The following is a 22,856-nucleotide window of genomic DNA, read 5'->3' on the forward strand; positions in this document are numbered from 1 at the left end:
TATGACAGTTAGGTACTTTTCCCACCACTGTGTATAGCCTAATCTGTAATTTATTGTACCCCCTAGCATATAGCGTATATATGTTGTTCCTGTTTGTTTGTTGGTTTGTTTGTATATGTCCTATATATACTGGTGTTTTCAGCAACAACAAAAAACACCCCCCCCCCCCCCCCAAAAGAGAGCAATTTCTTCATAAGTGAAATCAAATTTTAATCCACCTTGCAATACCGTAAGGTCTGTGCTATGCTATTTTGACCCACACGTAATTGTGGATGGATCTGGTTTTGGATCATTATTTCTGCTAATTGAATTACGATATGATTTTGCCTTTCAGAAAATATTTAATTAGCTATAAGCGTATGTGAATGTATAAAATGTGCCCTGGAGTCAATTCTGTATTTAGAATAGATTTCCAATTCCCAAATTTTGCGGAAGGATATCCAAAAGTATTTTGCCTCATATACTACATACAGTACGGTAATATGTGGGTATCATTGTTCCGGGAAAAGGATGTCCTGTTTTTTGTTGATATAAAGTTTTGAGGATTTACAAGAGTTACATTCTCTACTATAGTTTGTAAAGGCCATCTTACATTCTCTACTCTAGTTTGTTTAATGCCATCGGATCAATGCTGTTACAGACAGTGTGGCATGTGCATGGTGTTTGGTCGCAGTTCAGGTATGTACACTACATTGATACAGGTAGCCTACACAATAACCCTCTCTAGCAATATAAATGTGTTGATACATTTTCCAATACCATACTATTTGCCTGTTTGACTTTAGTTTAATGTAAGCATACCTCTGTGTTTTATAACATATATGTATTTTCTTGACTTCCAAGAGCTGATACACCATAACACAAAACATATGGGCTGAGTGTGCAAACAGGAATGTGTTGTGATTCTCTTGACCAGGGTTGCCAGGTCAAGCATTAATTTTCAACGAAGACATTTACATTTAAGTCATTTAGCAGACGCTCTTATCCAGAGCGACTTACAAATTGGTGCATTCACCTTAAGATATCCAGTGGAACAACCACTTTACAATAGTGCATCTAAATCTTTTAGGGGGGGGGGGGGGTAGAAGGATTACTTTATCCTATCCCAGGTATTCCTTAAAGAGGTGGGGTTACAAATGCAATGTATTGTCATACTCGTGGTATATGATCTGATATATCACAGATTTCAGCCAGTCAGCATTCAGGGCTCAAACCACCCAGTTTAGAATTGTAATTCTAAACTCGGTGGTTTGAGCCCTGAATGCTAATTGGCTGACAGCCGTGATATATCAGACCATATACCACAGATATGACAAAACATTACTTTTTACTGCTCTAATTACATTTGTAACCAGTTTATAATAGCAATAAGGTACCTCAGTGCCTTAGACCTCTGCGCCACTCAGGAGCATTTCAGGAAGTCCAGGATCCATTTGCTGAGGGAGGTGTTTAGTCCCAGGGTCCTTAGCTTAGTGATGAGCTTTGTGGGCACTATGTTGTTGAATGCTGAGCTGTAGTCAATGAACAGCATTCTCACATAGGTGTTCCTTTTCTCCAGGTGGGAAAGGGCAGTGTGGAGTGCATTTGAGATTGCGTCATGTGTGGATCGGTTGGGGCGGTATGCGAATTGGAATGGGTCTAGGGTTTTCGGGATGATGTTGTTGATGTGAGCCATGACCAGCCTTTCAACATGAATAGTGAGGCAATTTTGAGGTAAGAAGTGCTTGTGTTGACGAATAGCCTACTGTAATAGGCTACTGAGGGGAGGACGGCTCATAATAATGTCTGGAATGGAGTCAATGGAATGGTATCAACCACATGGAAACCACGTCTATTATGTGTTTGATACCATTCCACAGACTCCATTCCAGCCAAAATTATTATGAGCTGTCCTCCCCTCAGCAGCCTCCACTGTGATGGGGGTCTTTCAATCACGAAATCAACTATGAATAATATGAATATAAACTGAATATGCTTGTCAGCAACACCCAGCATTTTTTTTTTTACCTGTAGCCTAATCTGATTTAATGTTACCATCAATCTAATGCATTCTAACAACAGCTTAATGGCCAAAGAAAATGCTGATAGAGCTGTGACCATGGTCACAATAACTTCCAATTGAATTACCTAAACATAGACATTAATAATTGAATAATAACACAAGGCTACAACAACAATAAACTGAAGTTATAGGCTACTTATTAAATCAATTTTCCAGCTCCAGGTAGGCAACACAAGTGGCACATTGTTTTGCAATTGTATTTAAAAAAAAAAAATGTCACCTTTATTTAACCAGGTAGGCCAGTTGAGAATAAGTTCTCATTTACAGCTGCGACCTGGCCAAGATAAAGCAAAGCAGTGCGACACAAACAACAGAGAGTAACACATGGAATAAACAAATGTACAGTCAATAACACAATAGAAAAGTCTATATACAGTTAAAGTCGGAAGTTTACATACGCCTCAGCCAAATACATTTAAAGTCAGTTTTTCCACAATTCCTGACATTTAATCCTAGTAAAAATTCCCTGTCTTTAACTTCCTGACTGATGTCAGTTAGGATCACCACTTTATTTTAAGAATGTGAAATGTCAGAATAATAGTTGAGAGAATTATTTATTTCAGCTTTTATTTCTTTCATCACATTCCCAGTGGGTCAGAAGTTTACATACACTCAATTAGTATTTGGTAGCATTGCCTTTAAATTGTTTAACTTGGGTCAAATGTTTCGGGTAGCCTTCCACAAGCTTCCCACAATAAGTTGGGTGATTTTTGGCCCATTCCTCCTGACAGAGCTGGTGTAACTGAGTCAGGTTTGTAGGCCTCCTTGCTCGCACATGCTTTTTCAGTTCTGCCCACACATTTTCTATAGGATTTTGGTCAGGGTTTTGTGATGGCCACTCCAATACCTTGACTTTGTTGTCCTTAAGCCATTTTGCCACAACTTTGGAAGTATGCTTGGGGTCATTGTCCATTTGGAAGATTCATTTGTGACCAATCTTTAACTTCCTGACTGATGTCTTGAGATGTTGCTTCAATATATCCACATAATTTTCCATCCTCATGATGCCATCTATTTGTGAAGTGCACCAGCCCCTCCTGCAGAAAAGCACCCCCACAACATGATGCTGCCACCCCCATGCTTCACAGTTGGGATGGTGTTCTTCGGCTTGCAAGCCTCCCCCTTTTTCCTCCAAACATAACAATGATCATTATGGCTAAACAGTTCTATTTCTTTTTTCATCAGACCAGAGGATATTTCTCCAAAAAGTACGATCTTTGTCCCCATGTGCAGTTGCAAACCGTAGTTGTGCTTTTTTATGGCGGTTTTGGAGCAGTGGCTTCTTCCTTGCTGAGCGGCATTTCAGGTTATGTCAATATAGGACTCATTTTACTGTGGATATAGATACTTTTGTACCTGTTTGACTGCAGACTCATTACGGACTCTGAAGATAAATGGGGCTCAATTTATTCACATATTGTGTCCAGGCCACAGCTGGGGGCTGAAGGGGGGTCTATAACAAGTGGCAACAGTGAGAGACTTATTTATGGAAAGGTGGATTTTTAAAAGTAGAAGCTCGAACTGTTTGGGCACAGACCTGGATAGCATGACAGAACTCTGCAGTAGATTGCAACTCCAACCCCTTTGGCAGTTCTATGTTGTCTGAAAATGTTGTAGTTGGGGATGGGAATTTCAGAATTTCCTTCCTAAGCCAGGATTCAGACACGGCTAGGACATCAGGGTTGGCGGAGTGTGCTGAAGCAGTGAAAAAAAAAACTTAGGGAGGAGGCTTTCGATGTTAACATGCATGAAACCAAGGCTTTATGGTTACAGAAGTCCACAAATGATAGCGCCTGTGGAATAGCAATGGAACTGGGGGCTACAGGGCCTGGGTTAACCTCTACATCACCAGAGGAATAGAGGAGTATGATAAGGGTACGGCTAAAGGCTATAAGAACAGGTTGTCTAGTGTGTTAGGGACAGTGAATTATAGGAGCAGATTTCTGGGCGTGGTAGAATAGATTCAAGGCATAATGTACAGACAAGGGTAGACAAGGGTAGGATGTGAGTACAGTGGAGGTAAACCTATGCGCTGAGTGACGATGAGAGAGATTTTGTCTCTGGTGGCATCAGTTAAACTAGGTTAGGTCTCGCAGGTGTGCGGAGTGGGACGAAAGAGCTATCTAAGGCATTTTGAGCGGTACTGAGGGCTCTACAGTGAAATAAAACAATAAAAACTAGCAATGTCTCCAGTGATATTGTCATTTCAACATATTTATTGTATCAAGTGGTAGGCAAGTAACCTACAATGGCATAGACATTAATAGGCTACTTGATGACCAACAGATGCAAATGTATCATTCTCCACGTTTATTGTGAGTTTCATTGTGGACTTTTCCCCATAACAGAAGCACACAAGGGAGTTCCATAATTTCCATTTAAAATTTCCAACTGCGCAGCGGTCGAGACCCAAGAACTGAGCATGCGTAAAACCCTTTCCTTGCATGCAGTTTAAACCACCTTTGAGCGAATTCATGTAATGCGCACTAGTGCGCCTAAAGTCGTTTCCCAGTGCTGTGTCGCAGTTATTTCTTGATGTGCATCAGTTCTTGCACATTAACACTGTATGTTTTATGGAAAAAGGGTTGGAAATACGTGTCTCCATAATGAAATTGGCCTGTCTACAACTGGTAAAAAGTTGTCAGGACATGCTGCAGTGCTCTCTCAACACCCCCCCTTCCCCCCTCCGGCCCTCCCCTCCCCTCCCCACCGCTCACACACTCAGCAACAGCCTTCCTCACTGCCTGGTAGTCAGCAGCTGCAGGTCACAGGGAAATAATGTTCTTTTTTTTGTTGAGAAATGCCATGACGGCGTGGGTTGAATTTAGAAGTAGCCCAAAAACCTGCTCATTTTTCACCCTTGACATCTTTTTCAAATTAACTAAATGTCTGGAAAACTGTGGGCATGTCAACCCTGCTCTAGACATTTATAGGCTATTCATCTTATTAGTTTAATTAGAGACCATATCATTTAGAGTCACAATTTGAGCTGTAGACTATAAAATACATTATTTGGCCCTAATTTTACAGCCATTGATAAACTTGCAAATGTTGATAGTAGCCTATAATTGTTACTACTCTGTAGTAAGCCATTTTCAGGAAGATGTCCAATTTGGCTGACCTTTTATTAAAGCACAGATTGTTTTGCAAATATGCTAACCTACCTATCAGTCTCAATTTCTCTTGAAATAGATTCATTGTTCCTTGTGTTATCGTGTTTGTCACATGCGTGGTTGTGAAATGGGAAGTGGGGAGAAAATCTATTAGTAACAGTTGTGCGCACATTGTATGCACATTTGTTCCATGTGGCCCTTAGCAGACGTCATCTCCATGACATGTTCCTGTTATTTTTGGCTGGATCTTGACTTGTTTTAGTTGATACCCGTTCACTCACCTCTGGCACAACTGATACTCATATTCTGTCTTTTGCTTAATAGGTAGCACAGTGCAGTGATGACCAGAACAGATCATACTTGAGGTTCAGAAGTTCTTATTTCACCTTGAAGTGATGAAAAGCATGATCAGAGGTGTGTATTTGCCCTATTTATTGTGCAAGTTAACTATGTTCCATTTGATCAGTACACTGACATAATATTATGTTTTGTTATTCAAAATAATGTTATGTTATATAACTTAACCTACAGTAACTGTGAAAGGGGCTATCTATTTTTAGACTTATAAATTAATGATGTATACATAGTGATTCTTGAAGAATATACCTTCATGAGCTTAGTTCAAATGTCACACCTCATCAGAACCCAAAATATAAGGTTGTTTTACTCCAATGTTTGTAAACATTGTAAATATTAACAAACACTGCATAGCCTAAAAACACTAATGCTGATATCATGGATGGTAAGCCCTTGCATCCATATCTCTGTCTATGGCCCATCCCTCAGGTTTTTACCAACACAGAGGCAGGGTGTTGGCTTTGTTATAGTTTCAACTGCGGATTGGCCCTTTAATCACTTATCACTTTATCAATTTACATTTTCAGACATCGTCATTGTGCAGCATCCTGTTTCTGTGTATGTACCACTGAACTATAAGGTGACTCTGAGTGTGAGAGCAGAGGGAACTGGTATCCTGAACTACCAGTGGTTCAAGTCCAGTAAAGAGGAGGTATGTGGTTGTTGAGGATTTTTTTGTCATTCTTGTCTGACACAGTATTATGTTGTCAATTCATAGAGTAACACAGTATATATCCAATGAAATGGTTAATGTTTTTTAGGTATTTGGTGGGACCAGAGCAGATCTGATTGTCCCAGCCCAGAGGTCTCAGCTCTACATTTGTCGCGTGAATGACCAGTTCTGCAACTGTGTGTTCAGTGAATGGGTCAAAGTAAAGGTCCTGGACATTGCTAAACCAGGTATAGGAATCCACTATATTAGTTACCAGTTCTAAGATAATAACATGTTTGTAATACAGATTGTTAAATCCTCTTTGATCAATTTACAGCACTATTTTGCCTATAATGTATTGCTATTGCATTTTTTCTTAATTTTTTTCTTCAGGTCTCCCAGTAGCATGGCGAGGGGAGCCCCATATCGCTGTACACCCTGCACCCCAGACTGTCAGACAAGGGGAGAGACTCACCCTCAGCTGCACTGCCTTTGGCATTCCCACCCCTCACTACCAGTGGTACAGAAATGGACATCCTCTGTTGGGCAAGACCACGGACACACTGCATGTAACACCAGTGTTTATTTACTCCTGCACTGAGGTCATCGTGTTTACTCTGTCATATCATTTGCTGGCTGAGATACCATGCTTCACCACTCCTATTTAGTGATGTAGTGGTAAAAACATTGGTGTGAAAACTCTGGTCGAGGCGAAAAAAGTAACTCTCCCTATATTTTCAATGCAATTTCCCCCAGAAAGTGAGTGATAAGTGCCGTGCAAAAAAAAAGTGGGTTAACTGCGTTTACTTGTGTTTACCCTCCACTACACCACTGGTCCTATGTAAACATTGTAATTTAGAATAACTTAGTTAATATTTAACATGAGGTTTAAATTCTAGGAGAGAAGTCTTATGTGTATGAGTAGAGCCAGTGATGTGAATGCATTTGATTGTGTCCCTTGTAGATAGAGAATGCAGAGTCAGACCATAGAGGAACATATCTCTGCTATGTATCCAATGTTCAAGAGGAGAGATGGACAGAGGCAGCTGATGTTGAAATAGGTAAATGTAAGTGGGATCTTACTTGAAGGGCATCTGGGCAACAAAAAGGAAATCATGTTTACATGAATTGAACATAATGTGAATGATGATGTCATATAGCCGAGTCTTTTATGAATGCTGCTCTGTAATTATAAACAGATGTGCAATAGGGAATATGAAACTCTCACAGTAGCACATGACAAAGCACTAGCAGCAATTATTTTAAGTTTTCAGTGGCATGAGCTTTACTATTAGCGTTTTATATATTCCCTGACAAAGTCTACCACATAATTCACTGGAAAGTAATTCCACACTTTTCACTGAGCTAGTGGAATAGCGGTAAGTTCAGATTTCTGCACATCCCTCCCACAAGTGGGTCTTTCCATTCCGCTGACGATTTAAGGTACTTCCCCTTTGTTAAAGACTGTACTAGAAGTTTTCAGGCTCTAAAAAGTGGTCAAGGAACTAGCCTTTGGATGTAGGTTCCTCTTTGTATGTGTTTTCTACATGTTGGCACATCAACAACATTCATATTTCAAAATCCTTATGAATTTGACCCAACCAGTTTGAATGAAAACTAGGAGGCCTTTTACACTCTCATATTGCTTTCGATCTTGTTTGTTATGTTAACAGATTGAAGTGTGAAGTGTTAGGTTATGCACTGATTATAACCTTTGCCTTTTATTATTTTTCCATTTCTTTCAGTGCCATCTAATCAACTCACAGGTATGGGTCAGTGGAAATATAGTATCCGTTTGAGGTATTTTTAGAATGTGGTTTGAGCATTGTGTCATTGAAGTGGGGAACTGTTGTACCAGTATTTCCTGATATGTGTGGTTCCATGTTTCTATAGTATATTTAATTAGCTGTTCTCAAAGTACAGTAAGGTGACCCTGATTACAAATTCCACTATGGTCTTTTCGTCCAGCGACTGACAAAGTGGCCCTGCTTATTGGTAACCTCAAATACTCCCACCATCCGGACTTGATGGCCCCCACTATGGATGTCCATGAGATGGCCAACCTGCTGCAGCAGCTGGGCTTCAGAGTGGTGTCTCTACTGGACCTCACCAGGGAGGAGATGCTGGCGGCCATTGACAAGTTCCTTCTCCTGCTTGACAGGGGCGTGTATGGTGAGTTCAATACTGTACAGTATTCTGGTGGTTACATTTCAAGGGAGAATGTATTTTGAATGAGGGTTTTTCAGAGACTCTAGAAAGCTAACGATGACACTTCACTGAAAATGTGTAAATGCATACAAAAATATTTCTCTGTTAAGCTGAAACCAGACATCGTAGTCTTGTTAAGCTCCCTTTAAACATATTCTGCCCGTTTCGGTTGATCTAGCATAATTCTATGCTGCTGTTTAGAGATCTTATTAGTAGCTTGGTGTGAGAGTGTGGTTTAGCAGGCAGATAAGAGGTGGAAAGGAGAAGCTTGGGCCTGTAGTGTTTGGAGCGAGATGCCTTGCTATGTATAACTGTTTCCGGTGGTGTGAAGTACTTGAAAGTACTACTTAAGTAGTTTTTTGGGGTATCTGTATTTTACTTGACTTTATATTTTTGACAACTTTTTATATTTTCCCTGACACCCAAAAGTACTCATTACATTTTGAATGCTTAGCAGGACAGGAAAATTGTCTAATTAACACACTTCTCAATAGAACATCTTTGATCATCCCTACTGCCTCTGATCTGGCTGACTCACTAAACACATGCCTCTTTTTTAAATGATGTCTGAGTGTTGGAGCATGTCCCTGGCTATCAGTAAATGTTACAAAAAATCTCTCTCTCTCTCTCTCTCTCTCTCTCTCTCTCTCTCTCTCTCTCTCTCTCTCTCTCTCTCTCTCTCTCTCTCTCTCTCTCTCTCTCTCTCTCTCTCTATATATATATATATATATATATATATATATATATATATATATATATATATATATATATATATATATATATATATATGATGCTGTCTAGTTTGCTTAATATAATAATTAAAATGATTTATACTATATATTGTAGCAATTCTATTTACTTTTGATAATTAAGTATATTTGAAACCAAATACTTTTATACTTTTACTCAAGTAGTATTTTACTGGGTGACTTTCACTTTTACTTGAGTCATTTTCTATTAAGGTATCTTTACTTTTACTCAAGTATGAAAATTGGGTACTTTTTCCACCACTTGCTGTTTCTGAGGCCTGTAGCACTTCTACTTGGGAGATTTATTTAGCACCTGTAAAGGGCCTTTAACAACCTAACAACTGTCAGCTTATATTGCTTTTAATATTTGAGTCAAATAAGAGCATTACATTTTATGTGGCATGTAAACATTTGTAAGAGTTTGACATTTTCTGTCTCATCTAATAATCCATGTTTGTGTGTTGTATGGCTGTTATTGAAAACGAGGTCAGCTTAATATGAAAACCAATCTGAAAAGTAGCGATCTGGATTTTCTAGGAGCTTTAAGGACCTGCACAATTTACAGATTCAAAACATGCTACATGAAATTACCCAACTCAGCTGCACAGGGATGCAAAACTTCCGGTAGTTTACCAAAGTTACTGGAATCTTCAGTCATTTTGGTAATTAACAGAAAATCTATGGCAATCTATCATAACTTTGGTGATTTATACTTGAATAACTTTAAAAAAAAATGATTCATACATAGTATCATTTTTTTTTATATCAGTGTCCATATTGTCCATACATTTCTATTAGATACACCATATGGTTCAAGAGAAAATGCCTAATTAATGAAAAAAGCATCTTATCAACAATGGCATTATTTGAAGTTATTATTTTAACTCTTCCAACTATTGACTTTTTTCACAACTGCTTCCAGTTTGACGCTGAAACATCGACAACAAATACATACTGACATAGTAAAATAAATCAAAGTGTATGAAAAAATAAAGGATATTTCATGATGATACATATATTTCTATATTTTATTTGATTAACATTTTAAGTGATAAAGCCACACAGAGGGACAGAGATAATTACAGACGCCTGTACAAAGTTGAAGTACCCAAAAGGGCCACTAGATGTTTTGTGATATATTACATAAAATCCTTGAAGGATACCAAAATTCTGGTAGTTGACTGGTAGTAATATACCCTCCCTTTGCAACCCTACACATAATATATAGAGCACAAGCAACATAATATTTGATTGATAAAGGACAGGGTCAGTGTTGTGTGATATTCTACAGTATATGATTGCTAAAATGAAACATGGAGCCTTGTTTGACAGATGCCATATTAGATCTGTACCTCTCGCTGAGCTGAAGTATACTTTTCGGGTGCTCTGAATTTACTCTTATGCCTATGAGAGACTGCTTTTCCTGTTCACGCCATGTAACATGCGTTTGCCACGGATTTGATTTTAATCTGATTAATTAACAGCGATCAATGCTAAATAACTAATAGTTATTTTGGTGTATAAATGAAATACACACAAAATATACAACTAACACAATGATATCCCCCACAGCCCTGTTCTACTATGCTGGTCATGGGTACGAACGTTTAGGGAGAAACTATCTGGTGGCCATAGACGCTCCACAACCATACCGTCCAGAGAACTGTGTCTGTGTACAGAGGGTCATGCGCAAGATGCAGGAGAGACGGACTGCATTGAATGTGGTCTTACTAGACACCTGCAGAACATGGTAGGCCTCCTGATGGACACCTCATGTCATTGTTGCTCTACAGTGCCTTGCAAAAGTATTCACCCCCTTGGCGTTTTTCCTATTTTGTTGCATTACAACCTGCAATTTAAATGGATTTTTATCTGGATTTCATGTAATGGACACACAAAATAGTCCAAATTGGTGAAGTGACATGAAAAAAAAAATTATCAAAAAATTCAATAAAAAAAACCCCTGAAAAGTGGTGCGTGCATATGTATTCACCCCCTTTGCTATGAATCCCCTAAATAAGATCTGGTGCAACCAATTACCTTCAGAAGTCACATAATTAGTTAGATTTCGCACAGGTGGACTTTATTTAAGTGTCACATGATCTGTCACATGATCTCAGTACATATACACCTGTTCTGAAAGGCCCCAGAGTCTGCAACACCACTAAGCAAGGGGCACCACCAAGCAAGCAGCACTATGAAGACCAAGGAGCTCTCCAAACAGGTCAGGAACAAAGTTGAGGAGAAGTACAGATCAAGGTTGGGTTATAGAAAATATCAGAAACTTTGAACATCCTATGGATAACCATTAAATCCATTATTAAAAAATGGAAAGAATATGGCACCACAACAAACCTGCCAAGAGAGGGCCATCCACCAAAACTCCGTTGGGCCGTCCACCAAAACTCACCTCTCTAATTGGAGAGGTAACAAAGAGACCAAAGATAACCCTGAAGGAGCTGCAAAGCTCCACAGCAGAGATTGGAGTATCTGTCCATAGGACCACTTTAAGCCATACACTCCACAGAGCTGGGCTTTACAGAAGAGTGTCCAGAAAAAAATAAGCAAACATGTTTGGTGTTTGCCAAAAGGCATGTGGGAGACTCCCCAAACATATGGAAGAAGGTACTCTGGTCAGATGAGACTAAAATTGAGCTTTTTGGCCATCAAGGAAAACGCTATGTCTGGCGCAAACCCAACATCTCATCACCCTGAGAACACCATCCCCACAGTGGAGCATGGTGGTGGCAGCATCATGCTGTGAAGATGTTTTTCATCGGCAGGGACTAGGAAACTGGTCAGAATTGAAAGAATGATGGATGAGCTAAATACAGGGAAATTCTTGAGGGAAACCTGTTTCAGTCTTCCAGAGATTTGAGACTGTGACGGAGGTTCACCTTCCAGCAGGACAATGACTCTAAGCATAATGCTAAAGCAACACTCGAGTGGTTAAAGGGGAACATTTAAATGTCTTGGAATGGCCTAGTCAAAGCGCAGACTTCAATCCAATTGAGAATCTGTGGTATGACTTAAAGATTTCTGTACATCAGCGGAACTCATCCAACTTGAAGGAGCTGGATCAGTTTTGCCTTGAAGAATGGGCAAAAATCCCAGTGGCTAGATGTGCCAACCTTATAAAGACATGCATACCCCAAGAGACTTGCAGCTGTAATTGCTGCAAAAGGGGGCTCTACAAAGTATTGACTTTGAAGGGGTGAATAGTTATGCACGCTCACGGTTTCAGTTTTTTTGTCTTATTTCTTGTTTGTTTCACAATAAAAAATATTTTGCATCTTCAAAGTGGTAGGCATGTTGTGTAAATCAAATGATACAAACCCCCCAAAAATCTATTTTAATTCCAGGTTGTAAGGCAACATAATAGGAAAAATAACAAGGGGGGTGAATACTTTCGCAAGCCACTGTATTGCCTATTTAACATTTTAACAAGTCTACAATTCCATTGATTGACAGAAAAAATAACACATCAGAAGACAAATAAGGCTAACACAAACATAAGGAAGCATGATGAGCAGATTCATTTTACTTCACTACAATCCTAAAGAAAATAATGTACTTTTTACTCCATACATTTTACCTGACACCCACAAGTACTTGTTACATTTGGAAGGCTTAGCAGGACAGGAAAATTGTCCAATTCACGCACTTATCAAGAAAACACATTGTCATCTCTTTTGATCTGGTGGACTCACTAAACACAAATGCATCTTTTGTAAATGATATCTGAGTGTTGGAGTGTGCCCCTGGATATCCATAAATAAAAAAAGAACAATAAAATGGTGCCACCTGCTTTGCTTAATAGAAGGAATTTGAAATTATTTATACTTTTACTTTTGATACTTAAGTATCTCTATCTGTGAGGCGAGAGCAACATGCTCTCTTGTTTATTTATAAAGCATTTCTTTTAAAATTACCTCCATATATATCATCATTAATTTCCACTAGATATACTAATTTTAAAACCAGATCACAGATGTGGATTACATTAGAGACTCCTGCGGTCTCCACAGAGTTGGGTAGGACTGCCTTTAGTTCCTTTGCACCTTATTTATGGAACAAACTGCAGATCCAACTTAAGTTAGACACTCTGGTGTCCCTTGCCCATTTCAAAAATGTTATGGAGGATCAATATGAGGTTGTCTGTGATTGTTTCTGTTGAATTGTTTCTTTTGAATTGTGTCTTTGTTGTTTGAAATGTTCTTGTCTGTATGCCTAAAACTGTACATGTCAACATGTTTACACAGGGCACAGCCGTAAAAGAGATCCAGGTCTCAGTCTGTTTTCCCTGTTAAAATAAAGATTTTAAAAAAAAAGGATATTTAGAACCAAATACTTTTAGACTTTTGCTCAAGTAGTATTTTACTGGGTTACTTTTACTTGAGTAACTTTCTATTAAGATATCTATACTTTTACTCAAATATGACAATTTATAACTTTTTCCACCACTGCTAAAACAGGTGTTAAGTTGCATATTTGTATTTTCAGGTACAACCAAGATTGCCTAGCTTCTGAAATCAGGCCATTGGTACCCATGGGAAACACAGTGTATGGATATGCCACGTATGTATTTTTACTCTATGTAACAACAATTGATTTATGAGTGTTCATTCATGGCCTGAAATCTAAATGACCTGCCTTAACAGATGTGAAAATGCAGAGGCTTATGAGGTACAGGACGGAGGGAAGAGCACCGGAATCTTCACTAAGTATCTGAACAAGCACATCCTGCAGCCAGAGAAAGTGACCCACATCCTGGAGCTGGTGTCTGAGGGTCAGTGTTCTTGTATGATAGGCTTTGCTCATAATTTTAAATATAAAACACTCAAATTATAGAATTATTATTATTGTGATAATTGGAATTATTGATATCGGTAATTGTTTTTGTAATTTTTTTTTTAAATACATTTTTTACAATTAATTATATAAGAAAATTAAATTATTCATATAAAAAAAAAATCACCATTGACTCCTATGGGGAGTTATTGATATAAAAAATTGGAAGTTTTGATTTTGAAAATCTGAATTATTGTTATTGAAAATGACATTGATATCAAAAATACAATTATTGATATAAAAAATATATCAATATTAGCATATATTTAGCATAATTAAGACTTAAACCTGTGTATAAAATAGTATCTAAACATTTATAAAATTCTTTTCCATTTCTAAAGTGAAAGAAAAATGATAGAAAATTAAAAAGACAAAAAGAAAATGTCTTGATTACAAACTATGTCTTCACACCCCATAGTTAATACTCGGTGGAAGCACCATTGCTAGCCATTACATGTGTGAATCATTTTGAAGAAGATGAGTATTGTGGTGGCAGCATCATGTTATGGGTATGCTTGTTACTGGCAGGGACTGGGGAGTATGTTAGGATCAAAATAAATATGAAAGGAACGAAGGACAGGTAAAAAGTTAGAGGAAAACCCGCCATAGTCTTCTGAAAACCTAACCCAGTGACAGTTTTATTTTTCAGTGGAACAATTACACAAATTCTAATGCCAAAGACGCACCACAATGGCTTTCCATGAAGTGTTGAGTGTTCCTGAATGGTCTAGTAGTCTCAGTCTTGACCTAAATCTGCTTGAAAATCAGTGATAACATAAACATTGAATATTGCTGTCCATCAATGATTCCCAAGAAATTCCTTGAGCAATTTTGACAAAAACAATCGATATATGTTACCCTAAGAGTTGCGTAAAGCTGGTAGAATCTTATTACTCCATACAGGAGTTGCAGCGATGGGACAAGACTGTAACTACCACGAAATTGGATACCACGAAATTGGGGAGAAAAAGGGGTAAAAAAAGAAAAAAGAAAATGTGGAGTAGGTTGTATACATCAGTAGGAAAATATCAAATAAAATTTTAAGGCAGCAAATGTCAAGACTGTGCAAGGGATGTGTATACTTTCAATAGGCACTCTATGTAGGAGCATGAAAATGTAATACCACCCCCATGAAGGTCTTTGAATTATTGATATAAAAACGATATTTTAGTTATTGATATCAAAAATGTGAATCATTTATATAAAATAATATATGATTGATATAAAAAAATATATATATATATATATATATTGATGTATGACGGTGGCTTTGCTTTTAGTACTTCCCTCTAGTGGCCACATTCTGCAGTCTGTGTGACTTTGACATTTCAGGATGGATGTTTTGACATACTATTAACACCAATCCATGACTCACATTGAAAACCCCAGGGTTTCTTTTGATAAATAGGAAAATTACTTTTGACAAAGATGACAAGATATTATGCAAGAAATACTAAATTCCTTGCAAATAAGAGCAGAAGTGTGGCTTTTGGCTCCATTGCTCCTCTATAGGAGATGTACAGCAGTGTCTGTAAACAGGGTCAGTGTGGAACGTGTTGTTGTCTACTTGTTGGAGTACAGACATGTTGACATCAAAATGTTTATCCGTCACTGGCTACTCCCCTGGTGTTTACCCTGCAGCAGGTAGCAGTGGGTGGAGTATGCTATCCCAACTGGGTGCTTGTTTGTTTGTTTGATGGGTCTCTCTGGTAACATGACTTTGTGCGACAGAGCTGCATAGCATGTGACCTCATTCTCTAGAAATTCACACTGTTGGCCATAGCACAGCAGGAAACCTGAGAGGGGTAGAGTTAAAGACAGCTGCTCTGCCGTGTGTGTGCGTGTGTGTCTGTGCGTGTGTGTGTACCTCCCTACACTGCTCTCCTGTGGTCACTCAGCTCCAGTGACGGTGATCTTGCATAGCTTAACACAGCCCATCAAATGGGGTGGTGGTACAGTACTGTATAGGTTGACTGATGAATTGTCGGTGGCTGTAACAGTCGAACCTTGGCACAGAACCTCTCTTAGATTAGAGATATTTGCTGTATGTTAAGATTTCTCAGATGAGTTGCACCGTTACTCACAATAGGTTTTATTTCAGGGTTACAGCTGAAATACATTTCTATCCATGTCTAGGAAATAGTATTCACTGAAGTGACAGATCACATCACAATCACATCATGAGACCATTTTATGAACAATAAACACAGCGTTCCCAGAAACTCCTTTGAGGAATTATGATCTATGTCCTTCTTGTCTTAGACTTATTTACAAATGGAAAACTAGTTGATGTTGAACTGATGTCCACTCAACTCTAATAGAAACATGGCAAAGACCGCTTGCTTAAAATATGTACTGAAGCCAAATCCTCTGCAAGGCTAAGAGTACGCCTGTCTCCAGACACCTGAATAGGGTTTCAGTGTATCAGTTTCTGATCTGGCCAGCAATGCCTTTTACATACATGCCTTTTGCCTAAACATTTCTAGAAGTTCACTCTTATCATGCACATGTTTATAATTTAGGAGCCTTTACATCAGTTAAATTGTATTATTATTTTCATTTCAGTCCTACCATTAAACCCTTCTTAAGACCAGCTGTTGCCTCGGTTGCATAGGCTAACCTTTAACCTGTTCTTCAGATCTGGGCAGAGACCCTTTCGTCACAGGCAAGCAGGCGGTGGAAATCAAACACACGCTAAAGGAGCCTCGCTCCCTCACAGATCCGATCAGGACCACCGGCCACACTGGAGAACTCCATCTGAGAGACGCCTGCTGGAGACAGGCCAACGGTAAGCTTTAACACACCATAATATCCCCAATACAGACATGATCTTTACCCCATTTTTCACAATTGAAATCCAAAGACACTATTGATAAATTACTGTGTGTATGTCAAGTGCTGTTTTTATTTCAGATGTTTTAGCCATGGTGTATCTTTTGCTATGAAATCGTGTAGCTGTTAAGTCAGTTTCTTGCCCTAAGCTAGTGTTAACAAGTAAGAGGAAAAAGCACTCTTTTTTAGTTGTGTATGTGACATGGTTGTGGCTGTTATCATGTACAAACAGTGTGGTTGAGCATGAGTAATGACCATCACACCACCATTCAAGGATTTACTGTTTATTTGTGGTGATAGCAGAAAGCGAACTTGTTTGTATATTTAAAGTCAGCCTTCAGCTTATTTCACTCACAGTGTACCAGTATGTGTAACAGAAGGGAATATACTTTTGTCTTCCCCATCACATAAAAATGTACTTATCTTGTATTCTTTCTTCAAATAGAATTTTGTCGTCACTGAAGTTCTTCAGAATCCCCATATATATTTCTGGCTCAGATTAAATGGGAAGAAATAGTAACTGCTACTATAAAAGCAACATTTCTTAACATGGCTGCCTAACTTTCTTATCACGTCTATCTAGTCTGCATTCCAGAGATGCTTTGTTGCGTAGAATTTGTATCTTAAAACTGTCTTTCTATGTGATGTCCTCCCACACAGAGCTACCACGTCAGAAGTTGCTTATTTTCACCTGTGGAGTTGAGGTGGAGGTCAGCTTCTCAGCCTTGTTCTCCAACGTCATGGTTGCTTTTGGCACAGTGAAAACCACTGGACCCAGAGCCCAGGACTGCACTATCACTCTGAGGAGCACACCTGTGAGTGACATCTTTACTCTTACTTGCCACACTACCTAGAGGGCAGGACATGGTGTACAACCAGCCCTTATTAATAAGCAGTTTGATTTAGTTGCATGACTTCACATATTACTACACATAAAATATTTGATTGAAATCACTTTTTAACTCCTTGTGAGACCTGAGAAATATATGTAACCCTGAGAACAAAACTGAAAACCAAAGGTTAAGAAAATGTGTTTAGGTGCTAAACTTTAGAAGGTTCTAAGAGTGGGTTCTGCACAAGGTGTATGAACTATTTCCTGTTGTGGTCACATCTCAACGCTAAAACTGTTGTATAGATATTTATCTGATCCTGACATGGCATTACTCTTTATAATTGTGAAAGGCTGTCAAGAGTACACATGTAATGATCTCCTCTTTCCTCTGTACACTCGAGGCAGTGGTGGTTGGTGCCATTTAAGATGAGGGAGAACAATAAAACATTTTATGAGCATGGCCTTATTTCTATTACAGCATATTGGATGACTGTCATTCATATTCCATTCACCCAGCTCAATGTAACATTGATAGGTTTAAGCTACCACATTATACTCAAATTTTCCCTATACCCATCATGAGGTTGCTACAACCTAGCCTATGAATGCAAAATTACAATGTAGGTGCACAGGTCGAGAGAAAAATTAGAGTAATCAAGGTGACAGACATTCAATACCGCACACTCTTGCCTGCATCTAGCTGATCTAGGGTGTAATCATTAGTCTAACAGTTGCAAACGAGAGTTTCTATTGGACAAATTCAGGTATGTTTATCCCCGTTAGGTTCTGTTTTAAGAAAGGTTTTTCAACAGAATCGGCGGCATGAATACACCCCTGATTACTCGCACACATAGTTCACTTTCATAGCAGCCACATACAAACAGCATGATCAATTTAATCATTGTATAATTCCTTCTCGTCTCTACTCTCTCTCCTCTTCTCACATTTCCCCTTCACTTGTGGACTTCAGAGCAAAAATCAGTTGTCTGTGACCAGGCTAAAAAACCTTTCCAAGCCCAACCTTCATAACCGCTAACCGCTACACAAAGCCTACATCATTGTCGCCATATTAGTTAACGTTATAGTCATTACTAACGCATTACTAAACCCACTACAATCATGCATTACAGTCAGCAAGCAGTTTAGCAGTTACACCGGCAGGTCCCTGTGGCAATAAATTAATAAAACCAAAAGCTTACCTTGACTTGGAAGAGTTCCAGTGTTAGATAGCCAGCTAGCTAACATAGCATCCCTCTCTGTTTGAGCCGGGTGTTTGAGTAGGCTAAACTAGCTAGCTGCATTCGCTAGCTAAGTGAAAGTAAAAATAATAATAATAATACAACAAAGTATATATAGCTGTCTCTCTCTCTCGCACGTGTCTCCTTCATTTTAAAGAATTGTTTTATTTTTTTCAGTTGAGAACAAATTCTTATTTATAATGACGGCCTAGGAACATTGGGTTAACTGCCTTGTTCAGGGGCAGAACAACCGATTTTTACCTTGTCAGCTCGGGGATTCGATCTAGCAACCTTTCAGTTACTGGCCCAATACTCTAACCACTAGGCTACCTGTTCAACTATTGTGTTTCTCTCTCTTTGAGCCTACTCACTAAATTTTATGCACTGCAGTGCTAGCTAGCAGTAGCTTATGCTTTCATAAATGGATTCATTCTCGGATCTTTTGATTGGGTGGACAACATGCCAGTTCATGCAGCAAGAGCTCTGATAGGTTGGAGGATGTCATCCGGAAGTTGTAATAATTACTGTATAAGTCTATGGAAAGGGGTGAGAACCATGAGCCACCTAGGTTTTATATTGAAGTCAATGTCCCCAGAGGAGGACCAAAACTAGCTGTCCTCCGTCTACACCATGGTGCTACCCTTCAGACTGCTTTTGAGGCTACTGTAGACCTTCATTGCAAAACAGTGTATTTAAATAAATTATTTGGTGACATATTTATATAAAGTATAGTTTTATCTAAAAAGGATATGTTTTTTAATGTTTCACTATTTTTATTTTACTACATTCACTGAGGAGTATGGCCCTCCCCTTCCTCCTCTGAGGAGCCTCCGTTGAGGCATACAGTGCATTCGGATAGTATTCAGACCCCTTGACTTTTTCCAGATTTTGTTATGTTACAGCCTTGTTCTAAAATGGATCCAACTGTTTTTTTCCACTCATCAATCTATACACAATACCCCATAATGACAAAGCAAAAACAGTTTTTTTGAATGTTTGGCAAATGTATAAAAAAGATTGAATAAAATATAACATTTACATCAGACCCTTTACTCAGTACTTTGTTGAAGCACCTTTGGCAGCGATTACAGCCTCGAGTCGTCTTGGTTATGACGCTACAAGCTTGGCACACCTGTATTTGAGGAGTTTCTCCTATTCTTCTCTGCAGATTCTCTCGAGCTCTGTCAGGTTGGATGGGGAGTGTTGCTGCACAGTTATTTTCAGGTCTCTCCAGAGATGTTCGATCGGGTTCAAGTCTGGGCTCTGGCTGGGCCACTCAAGGACATTCAGAGACTCGTCCCGAAACCACTCCTGCGTTGTCTTGGCTGTGTGCTTAGGGTCATTGTCCCGTTGCAAGGTGAACCTTCGCCCCAGTCTGAGGTCCTGAGCGCTCTGGAGCAGGTTTTCATCAAGGATCTCTCTGTACTTTGCTCGTTCATCTTTCCCTCAATCCTGACTAGTCTCCCAGTCCCTGCCGCTGAAAAACATCCCCACAGCATGATGCTGCCACCACTATGCTTCACCAGGTTTTCTCTAGATGTGAAGCTTGGCATTCAGGCCAAAGAGTTCAATCTTGTTTTCATCAGACCAGAGAATCTTGTTTCTCATGGTCTGAGAGTCCTTTAGGTGCCTCCAGGCAGACTGTCATGTGCCATTTACATTTACGTAATTTAGCAGACGCTCTTATCCAGAGCGACTTACAAATTGGTGCATTCACCTTATGATATCCAGTGGAACAACTGAGTAGTGGCTTCCGTCTAGCCACTCTACCATAAAGGCCTGATTGGTGGAGTGCTGCAGAGACAGTTGTCCTTCTGGAAGGTTCTCCAATCTCCACAGAGGAACTCTGGAGCTCTGTCAGAGTGACCATCGGGTTCTTGGTCACCTCCCTGACCAAGGCCCTTCTCCCCCGATTGCTCAGTTTGGCTGGACGGCCAGTTCTATGAAGAGTCTCGGTGGTTCCAAACTTCTTCCATTTAAGAATGATGGAGGCCACTGTGTTCTTGGAGACCTTCAATGCTGCTGTAATTTTCTGGTACCCTTCCCCAGATCTGTGCCTTGACATAATCCTGTATTGGAGTTCTACAGACAATTCCTTCGACCTCATGGCTTGGTTTTTACTCTGACATGCACTGTCAACTGTGGGACCTTATATAGACAGTTGTGTGCCTTTCCAAATCATGTCCAATCAATTGAATTTACCACAGGTGACTCCAATGAAGTTGTAGAAACATCACACCTGAGCTCAATTTCGAGTCTCATAGCAATCGGTCTACATACTTATGTAAATAAGGTATTTCTGTTTTTACGTTTAATACATTTGCAAAAATGTCTAAAAACATGTTTTCGCTTTGTCATTATGCGGTATTGTGTGTAGATTGATAAGGGGGAAAAAATATTTAATTAATTTTAGTGTTGAGGCTGTAACATAACAAAATGTGGAAAAAGTCAAGGGGTCTGAATACTTTCCGAATGCACTGTAACTTATGAACAGCACAGTTATTTTCATAGTCTGCCTTATGCCCTCTCAATTTTCATGACAACCTTGCTATTAGAAATGGCTGAAGTGAGAAACAAGAGCAGGACATTTTGGCACAACAGCTTATCACGTTTCTGCTTCTGTGAAGTAATAATTCCTTGGAGCATACTGACACCTAGTGGTTCAATGCATTATGTTCTCCCTACTTACTCCAGTAGTCTGCCACTTGTTATGCACTTTGTAAAATAACAAGTGGGTATGACAGGTTTTGCTGTAGTTGCCTGATGTATCTTATGCCTGGCCTCTGTGTTTAGGCAATGGAGGATATATTCTCTAGTCCTGGGAGGTCAGGTGAAATGGACTCTCTGTTGCTAAATAACTTGGTTGCTGAAAACCCTGACTGTAGCCTCAGACTTTGTGGCCTTCAAAAGCTTCAGGTAGGTTTACTATGTCTGGGACCTCATATTTAACATTTGTAATTATATCTCTAGAAATGTATAAAATACAATCTGTATTCTGTTGTTTTTCTTTCCCTGTTGTAAAGGGATCCTTAGTGATAAAGGTGGACCTACACTATACCTACATGGACAGGAAGCTGCGGCTGCAAGAGAGCAAACAGCTGGACATAGGGAAGCCTCTGGTGGCATCCTGTGATCTGCACAGGGGACAGCAAGCAATGGTTGCCCAGAGACGAGATGGTGCCCCTGCCCAGAGTATGGGACACAGCCATATCTCACACAGCAAGCAGCTTCCACGTCAGACATTGGGCCAGCCAGGCCGCCCCTTCACTAAGAGGGCAGAGTGTGCTGCCAAAGTCCCCACTGCAAGGAGCAATGAACCAGGGGAGAATGATGAGACTGAGCCTCATGACTTTACCCATTGATTTCCCCTCTCCACGTCTATGGAAAGAGGATAGTCTAGTAGTCGTGACTAGTGTAGTCCATCGGATATTTGCTGTTTAGGCTTTAATCAATGCACATAATAAAATCAGCATGATACATTCCCTTTCTCTGGTTAAATTCTATCAGTTTAATTGTGGTTATAAGGTGTGTATGTACTGTATACATGGGTGCATGTGAGTTTGAGGAGATGACATTCTGGATTACGTTCCTCTCAATAAGCACTATTGTTCTGTTCTCAGCATGACACTCAAACAAATGCAATATTTATTATTTAAATGATCACAGAATGAAATAAATTACACAATATAAATGGGAATATTTTCATGTTGCACATCTTTTAGTTGTCTCATTAAATGGTTTCAATATCTGTATATACAATTTATAGTTGGTTAGAAGTTAAGTCATTGAAATTTGGAGCTATTGAAATTGAAAATATTGTCCCATGTACAGTGCCTGTACAAGTATTTATACCCCTTTACTTATTCCATATTTTGTTGTGTTACAGCCTGAATTCAAAATGGATTAAATTGTTTTTCCACTTACCCATCTACACACAATATCCCATAATGAAAAAGTGCAAA

At 39.2% G+C, this 22,856-nt stretch overlaps 1 protein-coding gene across 3 annotated transcripts; it reads left to right on the forward strand.

Moving 5' to 3' along the window:
- Positions 1-485: 485 nt before the first annotated feature.
- On the forward strand, positions 486-22,591 carry LOC115152008 (mucosa-associated lymphoid tissue lymphoma translocation protein 1). Of its 3 annotated transcripts, none has more exons than XM_029696438.1 (16): positions 486-678; positions 1,559-1,713; positions 5,500-5,589; positions 6,060-6,184; positions 6,294-6,432; positions 6,578-6,753; positions 7,149-7,251; positions 7,930-7,950; positions 8,153-8,356; positions 10,714-10,891; positions 13,645-13,719; positions 13,803-13,930; positions 16,631-16,780; positions 17,485-17,639; positions 21,688-21,810; positions 21,918-22,591. In XM_029696438.1, the coding sequence occupies exons 3-16, from the start codon at positions 5,571-5,573 to the stop codon at positions 22,254-22,256; spliced, it is 1,935 nt and encodes a 644-aa protein (XP_029552298.1). In that variant the 5' UTR covers positions 486-678; positions 1,559-1,713; positions 5,500-5,570; the 3' UTR covers positions 22,257-22,591. The 3 variants fall into 3 exon arrangements, with proteins under 3 accessions (XP_029552298.1, XP_029552300.1, XP_029552299.1); XM_029696440.1 differs by having other exon boundaries at positions 7,149-7,245; XM_029696439.1 differs by lacking the exon at positions 1,559-1,713.
- Positions 22,592-22,856: the final 265 nt, after the last annotated feature.

This window comes from Salmo trutta, chromosome 17 (genome assembly GCF_901001165.1).
Source record: "Salmo trutta chromosome 17, fSalTru1.1, whole genome shotgun sequence".
NCBI classification, from domain to species: domain Eukaryota; kingdom Metazoa; phylum Chordata; class Actinopteri; order Salmoniformes; family Salmonidae; genus Salmo; species Salmo trutta.

What these genes read in the sequence shown, in the direction of transcription:
- LOC115152008 (XM_029696438.1), top strand. An exon ending in TCAAGTCCAGTAAAGAGGAG is followed by an intron (nt 6,185 to 6,293) that starts GTATGTGGTTGT and finishes AATGTTTTTTAG; the next exon opens with GTATTTGGTGGGACCAGAGC. An exon ending in TGATGTTGAAATAGGTAAAT is followed by an intron (nt 7,252 to 7,929) that starts GTAAGTGGGATC and finishes CATTTCTTTCAG; the next exon opens with TGCCATCTAATCAACTCACA.